The sequence below is a fragment of the Triticum dicoccoides genome, chromosome 2A (genome assembly GCF_002162155.2).
Source record: "Triticum dicoccoides isolate Atlit2015 ecotype Zavitan chromosome 2A, WEW_v2.0, whole genome shotgun sequence".
Lineage (NCBI taxonomy): Eukaryota > Viridiplantae > Streptophyta > Magnoliopsida > Poales > Poaceae > Triticum > Triticum dicoccoides.
The window spans coordinates 67661509-67681067 of NC_041382.1; the positions used below are offsets into that span (position 1 = coordinate 67661509).

At 47.2% G+C, this 19559-nt stretch overlaps 1 protein-coding gene and 1 pseudogene across 1 annotated transcript; one reads left to right on the forward strand and one right to left on the reverse strand.

Moving 5' to 3' along the window:
* Positions 1-4304: 4304 nt before the first annotated feature.
* On the reverse strand, positions 4305-5882 carry LOC119358964 (peroxidase 2-like). Its single transcript, XM_037625331.1, has 3 exons — positions 5641-5882; positions 5284-5493; positions 4305-5138 (listed from the first exon to the last, which is right to left on the reverse strand). Exons 1-3 carry the CDS (start codon positions 5839-5841, stop codon positions 4560-4562), a joined length of 990 nt encoding a protein of 329 aa, XP_037481228.1. The 5' UTR covers positions 5842-5882; the 3' UTR covers positions 4305-4559.
* A 2508-nt stretch (positions 5883-8390) lies between these two features.
* On the forward strand, positions 8391-9145 carry LOC119357611 (annotated as a pseudogene).
* Positions 9146-19559: the final 10414 nt, after the last annotated feature.

A 19559-nucleotide genomic window follows, 5' to 3' on the forward strand; every position in this document is an offset into this window, starting at 1 on the left:
TTTTTACGTTTGTAATTTTACGTAACATAAAATATTTTTTACGCGATTATATATTTTCTTACGGTCCCTTTTTGCGCCGGAAATAAGACAAAACTTACGAAACGTAAAATTACGGTACATTGATGGTAAAATAGAGAGGGGTGAAGAATAACTATTCCTCACCTAGGGTGACGAATAGCGCGACCCATATCTGTGCTGCCAAAGATCAACCGCATTACAGAGAGGCCCATAGCTAAACCTTTGTGAAACTCGACATGTGTTTATCTCTAGAAATTATAAAATAAAATAAAAAGTTCAATCGACATTCCATAGAGAAAATGTTAGGAATAATTTGCAGAATAGAAGATAAACATATACACTTTAGCTATACGTAAGTCGCCTGACATGATTTTGGGTAAGTCGATTTTTTTGACTGTTTATTTTTGCTTCAAGATTAGTCAATTTTTTCGTGGAGTTGTTTTGGCTGGTTGACAGACCACATATTTGGGCCAGTCAATTCCATATCGTGCAACCCTCCCTCTATCCCCCTTTGTACTTTTATGTTTTCATTTGTTTTTGTTTTTCTTTCTTATTAGCCACCTTTTCTTTTTATTTTTTTGTGGGTATTCTTGACATGTTGAGTAAGTGTAAATGTATACACCAGTATAAAATATGTGCGAAAATTGCGTTACTACATTGTTATTCTTTGCATACTAAAAAGAGTGTAATTTCAGTATAAAGTTGCGTGCAACTTTTTTTGTTTTTCATTTCTATTTCTTATAGGGTAATACCAATGCCACTAGTTCATTCTTCCTTATAAAACTTCTTTATGTTATCTTTTAGTTAATATCTTCTTTTCTTATTTTTAAGGGTAATACCAATACCATTAATTTATTTTTTCTTAAGAAACATTTTTTCTTTCAGAAACACCACTATTGTATGTTTATTCTTGCATATTTTTACGAAGTATTTTTTTCCTATATTGTCTGCAATTTTTTCATTTTTGTTTTAGATTTTTTATTTTCTTTCTTGTTGAAGGGTAATAGCAATTGCACCAATCCATTAAGTTTTTCTGAGAACCTCATTATTTTGATTATTTTATTTTATTTTTCTTTTTTCTCGAAGGGTAATACCAAAGCCACAAACTCATTCTTTCTTAGAAAACTTCATCTCTCTATAGGGAATCATGCTTTAATTTTTCAAAGAATTAAATTAAATATCTTGAATAAAAAAGGAAACTTGCAAATGGTAATATTGTTTTCATTTTGTTTTAGCTTTAATTCATTTTATTTCTTTCTTAATGGTAATACTAATCCCACTAATTCATTTCTTCGTCAGAACCTTCCTATTTTTATTCTAAAATGCAACTATTATATGCTTATTCTTGCATATTTTAAAATTTTACAAATTTGCCTGTATACTGTGTGAATTTTTTTTCATTTTCTTTCTTTTTAAAGGGGAATACCAAAGCCACGAATTCATTCTTTCTTAGAAATACTTTATTATTTTGATTTTGTTTTAGCCTTTCTTTTTTTTCTTTAATGGTAATACCAATGCTACTAATTCATTCATGATTAGAAAATCTTCTTCTTTTTTGTGAAATTCCATTATTATATGCTTATTCTAGCATACTTTGAAAAAATCACAATTTTGTGTAAATTTCATCCTTGTTTTTTATTTTCTTTCTTATTAAAGGGTAGTATCAAAAACCCTAATTCATTTATTTCTTAGAAAACTTCATTATTTTGATATTATTTTTGTTTTTATTTTATTATATTTCTACTTTAATGGTAACACCAATGGTACTAATTCATTTCATTATTAGGAAATATTGTTTTTTACGAAGATTCCACCATTATATGTTTATTATTGCATATTTTTAAAAAACACAATTTTGTGTACATTGTCTGCATTTTTTTCATTGTTTGCTTTAAATTTTGATTTTCACTTTCTTTCTTGTTAAAGAGTAATACCAATGCCACTTATTTATACTTTATTGGAAAAGATTTTTATTTCATTCTTAAAGGGTGTCTTTCTTATTAAAGGGTAATACCAAAGCCACTAATTCATTCTGTCTTAGAAAACTTCATTATTTTGTTTTTATAGTTTTTTTATTTTCTTTCTTCTTTAATTGTAATACCAATGCCATTAATTCATTCCTTCTTCCCCTTTTTATGAAAGTTGCAATGTTATATTTTCATTCTTGCATGTTATAAATAATCTCAATTTCTGTGTAATAGTGTGCAATTTTTTCCATTTATTTGTTTTAGTTTATTTTTATTTTCTTTCTTCTGGAAGAATTAGTTTTGCATTTGCTTTCTTTTTTGTTTATTTGGAATTGCATGCATGTATTTGTAGTACTCGTATATATCCATCATGAAAACACCTAGCCATGGTTGACTAATGGCAATGCACGTGGGATCCACCCTTGTCTGACATGGGAAGTACTAACAAACATACTACCTCCGGTCCTTTTTAGTCTGCATATAAGTTTCGTCCCAAGTCAAAGTATCCCTACTTTAACCAAACTTATAGAAAAATGTATCAGCATTCACAATGCCAAATCGCCAGACCGCCGCGCCGCGTGAACTCACGTGTCTCAAGGTTAGCACCATAACCATTCATATATGTCGATGCCTCAAAATAGAACCGTTGCAACCTATATGTAATGCCATATTACATGCTTTATAGCAAAAAGCAGGATGCTGAAGAGGGCAACGACGGGGGGTTGAGAAGGAGCAAAGAGAGAAGGAACGAGCAGAAACGCATGAAAGTTCCAAGATGCTCGAGCTAAAACTTGAGGTAGAACATTCTCTTAATTTAGCCTCATTCATTTTATGGCGATGAACAGTGCTCACATCACTCTCCTCTTATAGGCCCTTATGCAATCTCAAGGTAGAGAATGTGTCCATGTTGTGTGCAACGCCGCTACAAACTTAGAATTTGCATGTGTTTTGCAATATGTGAACTTGCATGAAATAACACTATGTATGAATACGTGAACTTGTGTGTCATGTGCTCGAGCAATGTTTTTTTTTTCTCTATGAACTTGTATGAATCATTACCCTATTTGAACTAGTTTGAGTTATGCCTATGTGATCTAGTTTGAGTTATGCCTATGTGAACTAGTTTGAATTATGCCTATGTGAATATGTGTGTGATGTGCTCGAGGAATTTCTAACCCTCTAGGAGCTCCCACATTCATTTGATACGATGTCATTTTCTACACTGAAGATATAGACAGAAAATGTACATATTTGTTTTCGGTTGCAGGGATTACATAAGGACCAGCTTGATAACAACAACAATGTGACACATTTCTGAGAGTAAAACTCGGAAACAGGCACCTTAACGAGAGTTACTCTCGGAAAAGGGGTCGCATGAGCACTTTAACTACTGAAGTGCCATTCTTTTCCGAGGGCGCCTCTCGGAAAGGAATGACATTGCGCTCTCGAGTCCCGGTAAAAGTACCACTGCCATGTGGGACGCGTGGGCCCACAGGTCAGGTTCAAATGTTTTAATCAATTATGGGATGCTGTGCAGTACCAGATTACTCTCGGTAACTAAAACACGTCATATTATTCTTTTTAAAAATTTAACAAATAATTAGAATGTTTCATTGACAGGTGGGTCTAACGGGTCCACCTGTCAGGTCAGACTATTTCGGGGACAGGTGGTTTGCCGAGCGGTTGCTCGTGGCTCTTGGTATAGATAACAGCAAGTCATGAAGCCGTCAGTTGCAAACGAAGATGCCATTTGGCTAGTCTTTGGCGTGTGGGGCTCACGGCGTCTGTTGCATTTGCTGACTGTGCTTTGTTAGCGGTGATGCACAGTCGGCAACAATACCTCGTTGCCGTGAGCCCGTGGTTGCCGAATGCTGCTCCTTGGCGTATATGCGTTTGCTGGGTGCCCATGATTTGGCGCTAGGCGAACAGCCATGCACCTGGCGTATAAGCAAGTTGCAGTAGTGATTCGAAGCATGGATATAATCACATCTAGGATGATGGTTTCAAATAGCTACTGCCTCCGTAGACCCAATGTCTTATATTTGGAGATGAGTGTAGTATTATTCTATACCAATGCTACCTAAAACAGGAGTTGGATAGTGTTTTTTTCTTTTCTTTTTGTCTTATATTATTATTTATATCAATGAAAAATCCGTAGACCCAATTGTTCTACGGTTTGGGCTTAAAAAAACTTTGCTGAAACCGACATGAAACGTGTGAAAAATGTGAATCCCAAGTGATATTTCTTTGGCATTTTTGTGAACAATCTCTAAGAATTTGTGAAACCTGACATGATTTGTCTCTCGAAAATTATCAACCGTATGCTTCATACAGAAAATACTATCATTTGCAAGTATGTTACTACGAAATTTGCAGGAAAGAAGAGTAACATATAGAAGAATGTTGGGATAAAAAAAAGTGTACATAGAAAAGGATAGAAATAATGGAATACGTGGTACTACAATGCAAGGTGCTGAAAGGACACGCATGGTTCATTGTACGGCAAAAATACGGGTGGACTCTCACAGCAGCAGGTTGTTGGTCCACGCTGTCATTTCGGTGCAAATGGTGATCTTAGTTGGGGATGGAGCACTCTTTCCTGACCTGGCCCTGAGGAGAGCCAGGCGACGGGCCGAGGTTGGACATCTTCACCATGGCCGAGGCGAAGGCCTTAAAGAACACGGCCTGGGCAGAAGCGAAGCTGTTAACGATGACTTCGGTGTCACCGCTGGTTGCGGTGGCGTTGTACAACACCTGGTCGGAGTGCAGGAGCCCCTTGTTGGACTGGAGGTTGAGGAAGTAGGCGTTGTCGAACATGTCCTGGGTCGGGGGGGTCGCCGTGTCGTCCAGCGGGGCCAGGCTGTTGTCGTTGCCAGACGGGGTGCAGGTGTCGTTGAGCTTGTCCTGGAAGGTGGAGTCGATGTTGGGCTCGGTGTAGAGCCTGCTCCTGAAGTTCTTGCACTGCGCCATCCCGATGGTGTGGCCGCCAGAGAGGGCGACCATGTCGGTCAAGTTGAGCCCCTTGCCGGCGAAGCTGGCCTTGAGGCCGGCGACGTCCAAGAACGGCCCAGGCAGGTTCGCGTTGGCCAGAGCCACGGTAGCGTTGGCGGAGTCCTTCCTCCCCAGTTGAACCTCCCACGTCGGCCCTCCCAACTGTGTATGTATGCATCAGGAAGACAAAATCGAGTTATTATTTTGCCGTCGGTGCGCACAAAGTAAACAACCGGTAAACTTGGCGCTTCGCCACGCGATCGAGTCGAGCGAACTGGGATTGGGAGGTGATGGATCATTTTCTTACCGCGACGACGGAATCGCGAGCGGCGACGGCGAGGATGTCGGCGCAGGAGACGACGGGGTTGTTGCTGTAGGGCTTTTTGCACACGGCTTCCACATCCTTCTTGATTTGTTCGATGACCTCGAAGCCACGCAGCGATCCCACGTTCCCGAACGCGCCCCGCTCGTTGCCACCCACGCTAGTCTCATTCAGCAGAACGGACGCGTCACAGCCCTGCATGTGCGTACGTAGCCAGGCAACATATGCACGCTCGTTAGTCACTAGGTAGGTGTTCAGCAAATGAACAAAACCGAAACAGAACAAGTCTCGGCTTTCGCCCAAGTCCAGCCCGGCTACATCTTAAGTATGTGAAAAACTTGCCTGGACAAAGCAGTCATGAAAGTGCAGCCGGAGCAGCGACGCGGCCATGCGGCGGTCGCTGTTGATGGCCGTCTCCACGCCGGTCTTGATTTTTTCAAGAGCCAAAGGGCACGACTTGTCGTAGAATGTCGTCGACAGCTGCGCCGACGCCACTGTGGCCAGGCACAGGAGCAACACGACTGATAGAGATGAAGATGCCATGACACAGGAGTACCTGTCGATAACTCGCTGCAGGAGATGAAGTTTTGCGGTGGATGCGGATGTCATTCCCTGCATATTCCATGCAGATATATATGAATAGCCGCTCGCAAGCTCGGTCATTCCCGGTTTTGGCCGGCGAATAATGTGGTGGCCAACCTGGCGTTTCATGTGCTAGCGGTTACTAGATCATTCCAGCCTTTTTCAGGGTTGTCGTATTGGTGCAACTCGCCGAGTGCATCGCGGAGTGCATTGTGCGCGCATGTGTCATGCATAGAGTCAAATGAACCAGCACTTGCGGGGAGTTGACTTGGATTGGACATTAGCAAGTAGCCATGTTTTGCAAAGTCATTCAAGGATGTATCATCCATATTCCATAGAGTGCATGGAAGTCAACGAAATTCTAAAACGACATAGTACTCTTTTCCTTTCGAATGCTCAAAAGCTGTGCATGAACTCTTACTTCCAATAAGTATTTTCAAACAAAAGAAATATGCTTCCTCTGCGCACATGACCAAGTGCAATCCATCTGCTAGCTGGCTGTTAGATGATCGTTGCTGCTCTGCATCTTTTTTCTTTCCTTTTTCACGGTGTCATCATGCTGTATTTCGCGTAGGTCAAGTGCATCGTGCACTAGTTTCAAAAAAAAAAGTGCATCGTGCACTGTTGTATCATGCATAGTCAAATTAATCAGCAGCTGCACATTGCAGAATGATTTTGATGGGAGTAGTACAGCGCACCATTAGCAGCCGTGGAATATTCATGGTTGCTTCAACGTCTTAGATGATTAAGTCTTATATATCTTAGGACGTTACATGCATACGCGTCATTCTGCATTCGAGGTATCGGATCGATGCTCTCTATGATTGCCCAACCTCCGAATGTAGATATCCAAGAGATGATCCTACGAGCAACAATGGTGGATGAAAATACATTTTATCTTCTAATTGCCAATTAAGGGTATCGATGACTAATTGGCTATACGGTATATGATTGATCTGGTGCTGGGCATTAACGTGGTCCCTGGTATATATATGAACCCCAAATGCAGCGCCATACCTGGGTTCGCGGAACCGCTGTTAGAACTGTGCCTTGTAAGATTGATGAATGAATACGTGATTTGCTAGTGAAATTCAACTCACGCGTATTCATGTATATTATTTTAAATAGATCCCTGTTCGGAAAATGTATACACCTGACACAAACATAAACTACATATGTTTTCATTGATGACCGTGTTTCCTGGTACTATGGATGTTCGTTAATTAACTGAACTAACGTTGGATAGGTACAGCAAGAGCAACGTCTCTTCACGTCAACAGTACATCTCAGATGTATTTATGTATGCATACCTCCTAAAAATCGAGAACGTGACATGTACTCAGGATCTTAACTAGTCTGCGTCGAGGTCACTCCGTGACTGTGGTAATAATAAAGATGTTTTTTAGGAGTTAAAGAAAGGGCCGTATATCGGCCCTACGCCGTATGCCTCCCGCTCCGCTCCCCCCCGCTTTGGCGACCGCATCGGCGGCGACCTCGCCGGCTGCGCGTGGCTCCTTCCTCGCCCGCTGGTCCATGCCGCTGCCCCCGCCACCGACGCTGGTTAAGTGGCCAGCTGCTCCACCTTCTGTGGCCATTCTGCATCGGCTGCCTGATGTGGCGCCGTCCCTTGGCTCAGGTCTGGATCCGCCGTCCTGCCAGCCTGCCCAGCCGCCGTGTCAGGCTCGGGCGTTGAGGAGGTGGCTGCTTCTCCGCTGGTCGCGCAGCATGGGCTGCTGGCTCAGGCCGCGGCGTGTGAGTCCTCGCGATCTCTGCTTGCCCAGGGCATTCAAGGCGAGGCAGGCTTTAACCACGGTGTGCAGCCTGCTGCTGCGGGGCATTCAAGCCCGGGTGCGGGGCGCGAGGAGGAGGCCGATGTGACCGGCGGCTGGCAGCTCGTCCGGGCACGCAACGCCCCGCGCCGCCCGGCTTTTGCCTCGTCGGCATTCAAGGCGCATCCCATCCCAAGCTGGCTTAAAGGGACGTGTTGCCGCTGCATCGCCCCCGAACACCGAGCTGCAGACTGCCGAGACCCCATCCGCTGCACTTGCTGCCTAGAGAACCACCGCCGCGCCCGCGACTGCCGGAACAAGTGGCGCCCGCTGAGCTACCTCGCCCACCTCATCGCTCCACCGCCCCTGCCCCGTCCTGTTGTCGCGCCTCAGGAGGGCACTGCCCCACGCTTTGGAGCGGGCCGGGGCTGGGCGCTTCCTCCCCAGCAGCCTGCAGCGGCCGCCGTGTTCCCCAACCTCGCCGCCGCTGCTCCAATGGCCCGCAGGCTTGGAGACGCTGCATCAAGGCCAGAGGTGGACTACGTGGTCGTCCCGACCACCTCGGAGATGCAGGAGGAGTCGGTGCTCCTCTCCAGCAACGCAGCTGTCGCCTGGCTCGAGGGGGCTCGCGACGACGTGCCCGCTGCAACTGTTGCGTCAGCTTTCGCTGCCAAGTTCGGCATCAGGCAGGCGGACGTCACCGTCGTGCGCCACTACCCCGAGCAGTTCTTTGTCCGGTTCATGTACCAGCACCACTGCGCTAATGCAACGGACCGCGGCGACTTCCACCATGACGGCCTCCACATCTTCGTGCGCGCCTGGCGCCTGGAAGCCCATGCTGAGAATGAAGACCAGCTGCATCATGTGCGCCTCTGCACCGAAGGAATTCCTGTCCACGACTGGAACAACTACGTCGCCACGTTCGTCACTGGGCACGGCTGCTCTTTGGACTACATCGAGAACAGGTCACTACGAAGGGAGGACACGAGGTACCTCGCGCTGTGGGCGTGGACCGCCAACCTCGACGCTATCCTGAAGGTCATGTGGCTCACTTTGCCGGCACGCGGCCAGCGGCGGCGTGGGCGGCGTGGCCTGCGGCACCGCGTGCTCATTCATCCGGACCTGCACGAGGACCACTCCAACGCACGCGAAGATGACGACAACCCTCCCACCCCAGACGTGAACGAGTTCACCTGGTACCCAGACATCGTCGACGGTGCTCCGCCTCCTGGCCGCCGGCGCACGACTCCAGCTGCTCGCGACGACCGCCGCAACACGCGGCGCGACGACGCCGACGACTGCGACGGCGGCCGTAGTAGAGATGGCTCAAGAGGTCAGACGGGGTGGGGCGACTGCATCCGCCGGTCTCTCTCCCGCAACGCGCGGAAGCGCTAGCGCGGGGCGGACCAGGACCGCTCTCGTGATCGCTCTGGTGGTGGCCGCCGCCACGATGTCGCGCCCACGGGTCTGCTTGCGGCAATCACCATCAGGGATGAGGTCACGGGACGCAGCCCGGTGCGTCAGGCGTCTCCATGATCTGGCCGCCGTCTCTCCCGCGACAACCTCACGGCGCCCAACTCCTCGATGTCGGTGCTGCCATCAATGCCTGGTTCTAAGCATGGTGGCTCGGCTGCATCCTCGATGTCCGCGACGGCGCGGGGCGCCATCGTGATCTGCGCTCCGGCTCACCTCGTATCCCCGCTGCCATTGCTTTCCCCGGCTCGCCCTGGCTTCGAGGCATCCCCGACCTCGACGATGACGCCGCCACTGCCGCAGGTGTCATCCCACACCCCTGCCGCCCCTGTGGCCACGGTGCTGGTGCCGGAAGACACCACTCCTCTGTTTCTGCTGTGCCCTGAGCCTATCATCGCGGAGCCCCCAAGGGCTTCCCTACCGCTGATGGCTGCGGCGCGGCGCAAGACGATGGCGGGGATGGACATTGCTCGTGATGGCACCGGTGGTCTATCTCTTCGTCGCTTCAGTGCTTGACTACGCAAAGTAGGAAGTCGCAAGGCCATTCCGGCTGCCAAGGCGGCAGAACTGCTGGTTTGCCATAACCTGGGCATTGTCCAGGATGGCGAGGATGTCACTGAATGGGCCCTGCTGCAGCTCTCGACCATGTTCAAGGAGTAGCTGCCTCTGGACGTGCTGGCGGCCTTGAGGGCCCTTTTCAAGGTCGGTGATGTGCAGGCAACAACGGCGGAGGACGTGCTCATCAACCACGGCGGCGCGGATGGCCTGGACCATGAGGTGGTCTCTGGCGATGTGGCGAGGCAGACACCAGAAGAATAATTGATGCTCCAGCTCTACGCCTGTGCAACTTAAGTCTCAAATGTTAGTTCATCTTTGGTTAGCTTGTGTGCTCCCCTGTGTTTGTTACCTCGGATGGGCATGTCCATCGAGGGTTGCTACTCTGTTCGTGGTTGCAGTGCTGACTGCTAGTTATTCCTGCCTTAGCTCTTGCCTACGTGTCTCCATGGTACCAATATGTTAGAACAACATGTGAACATCCTAAGCTGGAATGTCAGGGGATTAAATGATCCAAATCGTCGTGCTACGGTCAATTAAACTATTTCCGCATCATCGTGCCAAATCATTTGCTTGCAAGAGTCTAAGCTTGAAAATATCGATTGCTACACAGCAGCCTTCCTGGGAGGGCAAAGGCTAAAAAGGTTTGCCCAAAGACCTGCCTCTGGAACTAGAGGAGGGATCCTGCTCCTTTGGGATGAGCTTGTCGTGGATGTGAGCAACATCACCCTCACGACGTACTGCCTTTCAGCCATGATACATGTCAAGGGCACCGAGGTGCATTTCAAACTAACAACAGTCTATGGCCCGACCGATCCTGCATGCAAGGATGCATTCTTCAACGAACTCGTCAGCCAAAAGCCACCAAATGGGGTGATGTGGCTAGCCAATGGGGACTTCAACCAAATCATTCGTGCTAGCGACAAGAATAAAAGAAATGTTAATAGGAGCCACATAAACCGCTTCCGGGCCGCCCTTAACACTTGTGAATTGCAAGAGATTCATCTTCAAAATAGGCGTTTCACATGGAGTAATGAACGAGAAAACCCGACTTTGTGCAAGTTGGACACCTTCTTCTGCAATGCTGATTGGGATGTCCAATTCAGCACCCATGTTCTTCATGCTCTGTGTTCTTCTCTGTCGCACCACTGCCCCCTATTACTCGCAGACGATAGGGGGCCTCGGTGGCCTAGGGCTTTCAAATTTGAAAATTTCTGGACCTCTATGCCAGGCTTCTTTGAGGTGGTGGAGAAGGCCTGGAATGAGCCATCAAACCACACCGAGCCATATCATGTGATCCACCACAATTCTCTAAGGCAAAGATCCACCCGCATGCCGCCCTGCCGGTGATCCTCCGGCTTGACCAAGCCCAAGAGGTGCGGACCCTTTCCGACGAGGAGAGCGACCTACGGACAAATCTCAAGAGGAGGGTGGTTAGCCTTGCGGTAATTGAGAGGGCCCGCAAGAAACAATGCGCAAAAATGGCCAACCTCAAGGAGGGTGACGCAAACACTAAATTTTTCCATCGACGGGTCAATGCTCGGAGACGGAAAAATCACATACATAGGCTAAAGCATAATCAAGGGTGGGTCACTGAGCATGAGATGAAAGAGGAGATTATTCATGGCCACTTATCTAGCGTCATGGGGCAAGGGACCCCCAGTGCGCTAGACCTCAACTGGGGGAGCTAAATTTAGAGGAAATTGACTTGTCCACCTTGGACGACTGCATCACCGAGGAAGAGGTGAAGGAGGCCATAAATGAGATGCCAAAGGATAAAGCGCCCGAGCAGGACGAGTTCACCGGCATTTTTTCAGTAAATGTTGGGGCACTATCAAAGGGGATGTGATGCGGGTGGTGCACCTCTTCCAGGACATCCATGGAACCAACCTTCACTGGCTCAACTCGGCGAATGTGGTTTTTCTCCCCAAGAAGGATGGGGATGGGGGCATTGCCGACTACAGACCGATTAGCCTCATACACGAGATTGCAAAAATTATTGCAAAGATCCTAGCGATCCGACTATGAACTCACATGGATGTTTTAGTTTCCAATGCCCAGAGTGCCTTCATCAAGCGAAGGAGCATCCACGACAACTTCATGTATGTGCGGAATCTCGCACGCCGACTACACAAAAGCAAGACTGCATCACTCCTCTTCAAACTTGACATCCACAAGGCTTTTGATTCAGTGCGTTGGGAGTATATCCTCGATCTCCTGCGTAGGAGGGGTTTCCCATGCAAGTTCCGCAATTGGGCGGCTGCTCTCCTAAACTCATCATCATCCAGGATTCTCCTCAATGGGGTGCCCGGCCCCGCAATCTTCCACCGCTGCGGGTTCAGGCAAGGGGACCCCTTGTCACCTCTCCTATTTGTCATCTCTATCGACCCCCTTCAACAACTTCTTGAATTGGATACAAGAAAGGGGCTACTCCACAAGATCCGGGGCAGAGGCACTATCACGCGAACCTCCCTGTATGCGGATGATGCAGCGGTATTCATGGCGTCCATTAAGAAAGACATTGACAACCTCGCCGCCATCCTCAAAGGCTTTGGTGAGGTCTCAAGCCTCCAAACCAACTTCAACAAGAGCTCGTTCGTCCCAATCAAATGTGCACACCTAAACCTCGAGCATATCACCCAAAGCTTGCCGGCGGTGAGGGCTTCTTTTCCGATGAGATACTTGGGGCTTCCACTCTCGGTGTGGCAACTCAAGAAAGCGGACTTTCAATTCCTAGAGGATAAGGCGGCGGCCAAGCTCATCCCATGGGAGGGTAACAACATTACCACCATCGGGCGCACCACACTTGTCAAATATTCACTTGTCTCGCAAGTGGTCTACTACATCAGACCGTTGATTGTCCCCCCGAGCATCCTACACAACACAAACAAGATTGCGAGGGCATTCCTTGGTCCGGCGCGGACAGGACGACTGGTGTCAAGTGCAAGGTCAACTGGGACATGGTCTGCCGACCTTTTGAGAGGGGAGGTCTCGGAGTACTGAACACAACTAAATTTGCAAGAGCCCTAAGACTGAGATGGCCTTGGTTCGAGTGGAAGGAACCAACGAGAATGTGGGTCGGCATGGGAAATCCTTGCGATGAGATTGACCTCAACCTCTTCTACGCATGCACAACAATCACGGTTGGTAATGGGGCGAGGACCCCCTTTTGGGAAGCTCCATGGGTTTAAGACCGGAAGCCTAAGGAAATCAAGCCTCTTATCTTCGAGGCATCCTCGAGGAAAAATTGGAAAGTCAAGGATGCGCTCCTCAATGATGCATGGACCTCCAAGATTAAGATCACGATAAGCTTCACCGCCGAGCACATTAGGCAATTCATAAACCTTTGGACTCTCATCAATGGCTTTCATCTTGTGGAGCACGTCGAGGATGAAATCATCTGGAAGCACACTGAGAATGGACAATACTCGTCGGCAAGCGCTTACTTGGCACAATTCATGGTCTCCACACACTCTCCGATGCCACATGCGGTGTGGAAAGCCTGGGCGCCGCCTAAAGTGAAGTTCTTTGCATGGTTGGCTATCCAAGATAGGATTTGGACAGCTGACAGACTGGCAAAGCGTGGGTGGCCAAATTGCGACCTTTGCCCCCTATGCAAGCGTGTGCAAGAGTCCAGTGCCCACCTCTTCTACAAATGTAGATTCACCATTCGCCTTTGGAATTTGGTCAATGAATGGCTACACCTTGAGCATCTTGACACCTCTACATGGCATCTTGAGCAATCTGTCAAAGATTGGTGGGTCAACCGCTCCAACATCTCCATGCCAAATCGCAAGGCCCGGGCTTCCCTTACCATGCTAATATCTTGGTCTATTTGGAATGAACGAAACGGGAGGGTCTTCCGCAACAAGTCATCTCCGCCAACAATCTTGCTCAACAACATCAAGCTTGAAGCTAAACTCTGGGTCGCCGCGGGCACAAAAAAGTTAGGGACCATCATTCCGGGAGAGTAAAATCCTTGTAGCTTGCGGGCCTGTAACAAAACATTCTTATCCTTAATTAATATATGCGGCAAATCTTTTGCCCGTTTCAAAATAAAAAATAAAAATAAAGATGATTTTTGGGATTACCAGAAAGCATGATGTGGGTGGCTTGATCAAGACCAAAGTTTTAGACGGATCTTGACGGCGTGGCGCAGTGCAGATTTGGAGTTCGTTATGGGAGGATGGACTCACGCAGGAGGACGACGCTGTCGGGCGTTGTGGTGGCGTCGATGGCAGAGAGCCCTGGCACGGTACATGCAACAGTACAATTCTGAAGATGGATTGGTGGCAGGTGGCTGCGGCGGCCTCATACCCGGCAGGCGTCCTGGTTGAGAAGTGCGCCGGACTGGTAGGTGCCCCATACCCGGCAGGCGTCTTGGTTGGGACCTCAGGTCTTAGATGTTTAAGTTTGGCTGCGATGTCTATTTGGTATTAGGCCCAGACTATCTGTGCCCCTTCATCAATTGGATAGGTGTAGCGACAGTTGTTGCTTAGACGGTGGCTTTAGTCTTGCTGTTGTATGACTTTATAAGGTCTTGTGAGAATAATTAATAAAGTGGCCGTATGCATCGCCCAGATGCAGAGGCCGGGGATAATCCTCCTTTTCTAAAAAAAACGATTAGCTGGCATGCCAATACGGTGGCGCATGGAATTGCGAATTTTTGTTTCGATAGTCCTTGTGGAAGTTTATTAGTGAGTAATGTGCCTTCGTCTACTATGGCTGCTGCAAGAATGTTATTATTATTAACTAATATATGGGTTTTTTATAAACAACCTTGATAAGTACTACACATGTGGGACGAACACATGACAACTCCGAACATTTTTTATGGCAAGTTTAGTAACGTGAGAATGGCAACTTTATTTGTCAAGCAACTTTCTTTTCGGATGACAACTTTCATTTTTTTTGAATTTATTTTTCTATTCGGATGACAACTTTAATTGTAAAAAACGTCACGACCAGATTGCTTCGTGCCACACGTGCATCACTTATTATTTGGGTTTCATAAAACAAATCCCGTCCACACCTTCCTTATTATTTCCATTTATCTTGGTCTAGTGGAGCTCTACCTCTATGCTCAAGTGCATTTGGTTTCATGGGTGAGACAAATATATAACCCCCTCCAATAAAATTTTCTCAACCCTTCATTTTCCTTTTGATACCATTTTAGTAAGTCAACAGCTGAAAGGTCTTCCGCCAAGCTTTGGAAGTTTACAGTGTAATCTCATAAGTGCACTAGCGAGAGAAATACTTCTATAATTTTTTAGATTGATAAAAATAGGAATTGTTTCAAACCATCTTGCCGATCGAACACCACGACAGTTATTCTCCACGGGCGACATGTGTCCCACGTGGGACTGCACGCCCACATCCCCCTCCATCCATATCCTTTCCTTGTGGTCCCAAGAAAGATATTTCTTTCCCCTTCTATATGTGACACAACTATATCCAAGTAGGCTTCCGGCAAGCCGTCCGGTGTCGCTCGCCACCATAGACGTCGTGTAACGCGCCCCTGGCTCCCTACTCCTCCTGCTTCCCCGTTCCTCTAGTTCGATGCGAATGGTCTGGAAGATAAGCCCTCCCCTTGTTCCACATGGCTACAAAAATATTCAAGGGCGACTACATCCCTGGACGGAGATGTTCCTCGGAGGCCGAGGCACTGCAAAGCCATATGCGCTTGCTGCCAACCCGGTGACACGCCGTGTCGAGCAACTACCCAGTGTTATGAGTGCATGGGGACAGTGTTGTGACTAGTGGCTCACGTATGGTGATGGACGTCGCGACATCCTGGGACCGCCAGCGGCAATGCTACAATCGGCTGTCGAAGATGTTGGGACTGCCACCCGGCGATGCTACAACTGGTAGTCGGAGATGAAGCGATCTACGACGGGGACTACTTGTTATGGCGTGTAACACTTGTGGGGCTCCCTAGTGTAGGAGTTTGCAATACGCAACAAGTTTTTTCTAAGTGGGAAACCAAGGTATCAATTTATAGAGGTATTGATATCCTGCAGCAGTTTAATGCACTGCAACACAAATAAAACTTCGCTTATGTCCCGAACAGTTCTAACAAGGGTGTCAATCCTTGCTAGTGTTTTTAGTTGCACAAGTATGTTAAAAGATAATGTGAGGATTTTTTATATTTCTGGAATGAAAAAACAATGTGTAATAGTTGCTGGAAGGAGATTCATATGCTAAAAACCGAACCTGGGTTCACAAGTTTCATCAAGTATAACTCTCCGGAGAAAAAAAGTGGGGCAGGTAACAAAGTTATGTGAAATAGTGTAGCATGAAGCATCTCATATTGATGCAAGTGAGCTAGTACCTGCATAGAGTTTCTTCATGCGCTTTACACCAATATGACGTAAACGGCAGTGCCACATATAAGTTGCACTATCATTATTAACTTTGCATTTTTTGGCTTCATAATGAATATGTGTATCAATATGATCGAGATTCGATAAACCATTTATTTTAAGTGTATGACCATAGAAGATTTTATTCATGTAAACAGAACAACAATTATTCTTTGACTTAAATGAATAACCATATTGCAATAAACATGATCCAATCATATTATGCTCAACACAAACACCAAATAACATTTATTTAGGTCTAATACTAATCCCGAAGGTAGAGGGAGTATGCGATGGTGATCTTATCAACCTTGAAATCTCTTCCAACACACATCGTCACTTTGCCCTCAACTAGTCTCTGTTCATTTCGTAACTCCTGTTTCGACTTACTAATCTTAGCAACTGAATCGGTATCAAATACCTAGAGGTTAGGGTTAATTATCCTTTTGCCCTCGGTGGTGTCTATGTGCCCAGTTTTTCCCTCAGATGCGAATTGTGCTCAGTTTTGCCCCTAGTCCATGCACAACAAGTATGACGAGGCCAAACGGCCATATTTGAGTCCATTTCGTCCGCCAGCGTTAGTGGTTGTGGGTCCGGAGCTTACACGTGGGACCGCGTGGACGTGGGTCCGGAGCTGACATGTAGGCCCGTGCAACTAAATCCCCAAATCATTCTAGCTCACTCTGCCCATCCGCCGGCCGGCTGTCCTGCGCCGCCGCCGCCGCCACCTGCGCCGCGGCCAGCACCTGCCCCGCCACCAGCTGCACGGCCTGCTCCACCGCTACCGTCCTGCGCCTACTCTCCACGGCTACCTGCGACGCCCGCCACCTTCCTGCGACGCCACGGGTGGGGCGCCCGCCACCTGCTCGACCCGCGGCGCGGCCTCCTTCCGTGCGTCCGGCCAGAGCGCTCAAAGCTGGGGGGCTGCTGGAGCTATTTGAACTAGGAGAAAGAACCCTAGGGCGAAATGGCGAGCAGCGGCGACCCTGGAGTATTTGGCGAGGTAGGCATCAGGCCGGAGATCCGTCGCGTCCACGACTGGGTTCCCGAGGGGTAAGTCTCGCCTCTTGTTTAGATTGAGATTAGTTATGCATTTGAACACTCGATTCGAGTAGGTTTGCCCAATTAGTGTGTTGATTGTGTCTCTGTTTTTCGCCGGTTAGGATGGAGTTGCGGGTTGCTTTCATGGTGCACATTAGAAGGGACCGATACATGTTCGATGCAAAGGATAAGAAGAAATACCAAGGAGGTTTTGATTATCGGTTGCCAATGGCTAGTAATTGGAGTTTCAGACAATTTGGGGAGGTAATTTGTAGCTAATATCTTTGGGGTTTGCTTGATGAAGTGGTATACAAATACTATGATGGGGAAAATAAATGGGTGATAGTTAGTAATGATGAAGAGCTAGCTACCATGTTTGTTAGGCATAAAGAGAAAGATAATTTTCATGTGAGGCTACAAGTTGATGTGCTTAAGTAGGCATTTCGACCTAGGATGACGGGTGCAACATCTCGGGGAGAACCAAGTCATCGTAATGGCATCTCTAGCCAGAATAGTTCAGTTGGTGCACGGAGACGTGGTGGCTCGACAAGTGTGGGCAACAGCAGTAGGGTCCCCCTTGAAGTGGAGCCTGATGACTACAATTCTGGGGTTGATGAAGAAAAGCTATATTATGATGTTATTCGGAATTTACAACAGGCACCTCGGACTGAAAACCAAGATGAGGCTCACAATGCAGTCCGTGTGGATGATGACGCGGTGGGTGAGGACGAAGACCTTGCAGTTGTTGAATGGGACCCTTTGAACCCTCATATAGAAGAAGGTACAATTTTTGCATCCATGAATGAGTGTAGAAATGCACTTGTGACATACTGCATCAAGGTAGAACGTACTTTCAAAGTTGACAAGAGCGATCAAGTACGTTACAGAGTGCACTGTCCGACCGAGGGTTGTCCATGGAGGCTGCTCGCATCTAAAATGCGAAATAGCACTAATGTTCAGGTCAAAGTGAACCCTTTTAAGCACACATGCGAGGAATCAACCCTTAGGAAGGATACAATCAGTAGAGCCAAGTCAAGATGGGTGGCAGAAGAAGTAAAGAAGTGGGTGAAATAAAACCAGCAAGTGGGTCCAAAGGAATTGCAGAAGAACATCAAAGATAAGTTCAAGATAGATTTACCATACATGAGGTTGTTCAATGGTAAACAACATGCTATGTATTCTATTTATGGTAACTGGCAGGAAAGTTTTCAATTGTTGTATTCATTCAAAGGTGAAGTGGAGAGGACAAGCCCAGGCAGTATTGTAGATATTGATCACCACACTATGGAGTACACATTCAGGGGAGTGACAAAGACCAAGGAATGCTTTAGGAGGGTTTTTGTCTGCTTCGAGGCTTGTCGCCGGGGTTTTTTGGCACGCTGCAGGCCTTATTTGGCTATTGATGCCACTTTTCTCATAGGGAGGTTTAAAGGACAGTTAGTAGCAGCTTGTGCAGTTGATGCACACAGTTTTGTATTTCCAGTTGCCTACGGTGTGCTGGATACAGAGTCTGAGGAGAGCTGGGCTTGGTTTTTGCATAATCTGCGCCAGGCTATTGCACATCCCAATGGGTTGGTCATTCATACAGATGCCTGCAAAGGTTTAGAAGTGGCCTTGGACAATGTGTTCCCTGGAGTAGAGCATAGGGAATGCATGCGTCTCCTTGCTGCAAATTTCATGAAGAAATTCAAAGGAAAGGTGTATACCGACAATTTATGGCCAACATCTTTGACTTGCAGTGTCAAGAAGCACAACTACCACTTGAGGCAGTTATACATGAATCCCAAAGTGAAAGAATACTTGGAAACACACCACTCCAAGTTATGGGACAGAAGCCAATTCAGTGAAGTGAGCAAAGTTGACTATGTGCACAATAATCTAGCAGAGTCTTTCAACTCAACGATCCGGAAACTAAAGGGTCATTATGTGGTGGATTTTCTTGACATGATAAGGATAGAATATGTGCAAAAATTTCATTATCGTGCAAGAATATCCGAGGCAAAATTCATGGACCACATTATCATCCCTGCCGTGATGAATGAACTGAAGCAGAAGACAACAGGCTTGGAAATGAACATGACTCTTTGCTCGGGTACCACAGCAAAGATATCATATTTGGATAAAGAGAAGATGGAATGGAGATATCCAGTGGATCTAGAAGCTAGAACTTGCAGTTGTAGGCAATGGCAGATAACTGGGTTGTCATGCATTCATGTCTTGTTTTTCATCACTTCTCGCCCAGGTCCAGCAGGGAACATACAACAATATGTGCATGATTACTACTCTGTTGCAAGGTTCAAAGCCACATATGCTTATGCCTTGCCTGCTATGGATGGAAAACAACAATGGGACATGGTGGACCCTGGATTCAAGCTTTGCACCCCAGTTCTGAAGAGAGCAGCATGTAGACCAAGGAAGAGTCGAATCAGACCTCGCAGCAAAGGAGCTGGACTTGGAGCGAGGAAGTGTAAGTGCACAA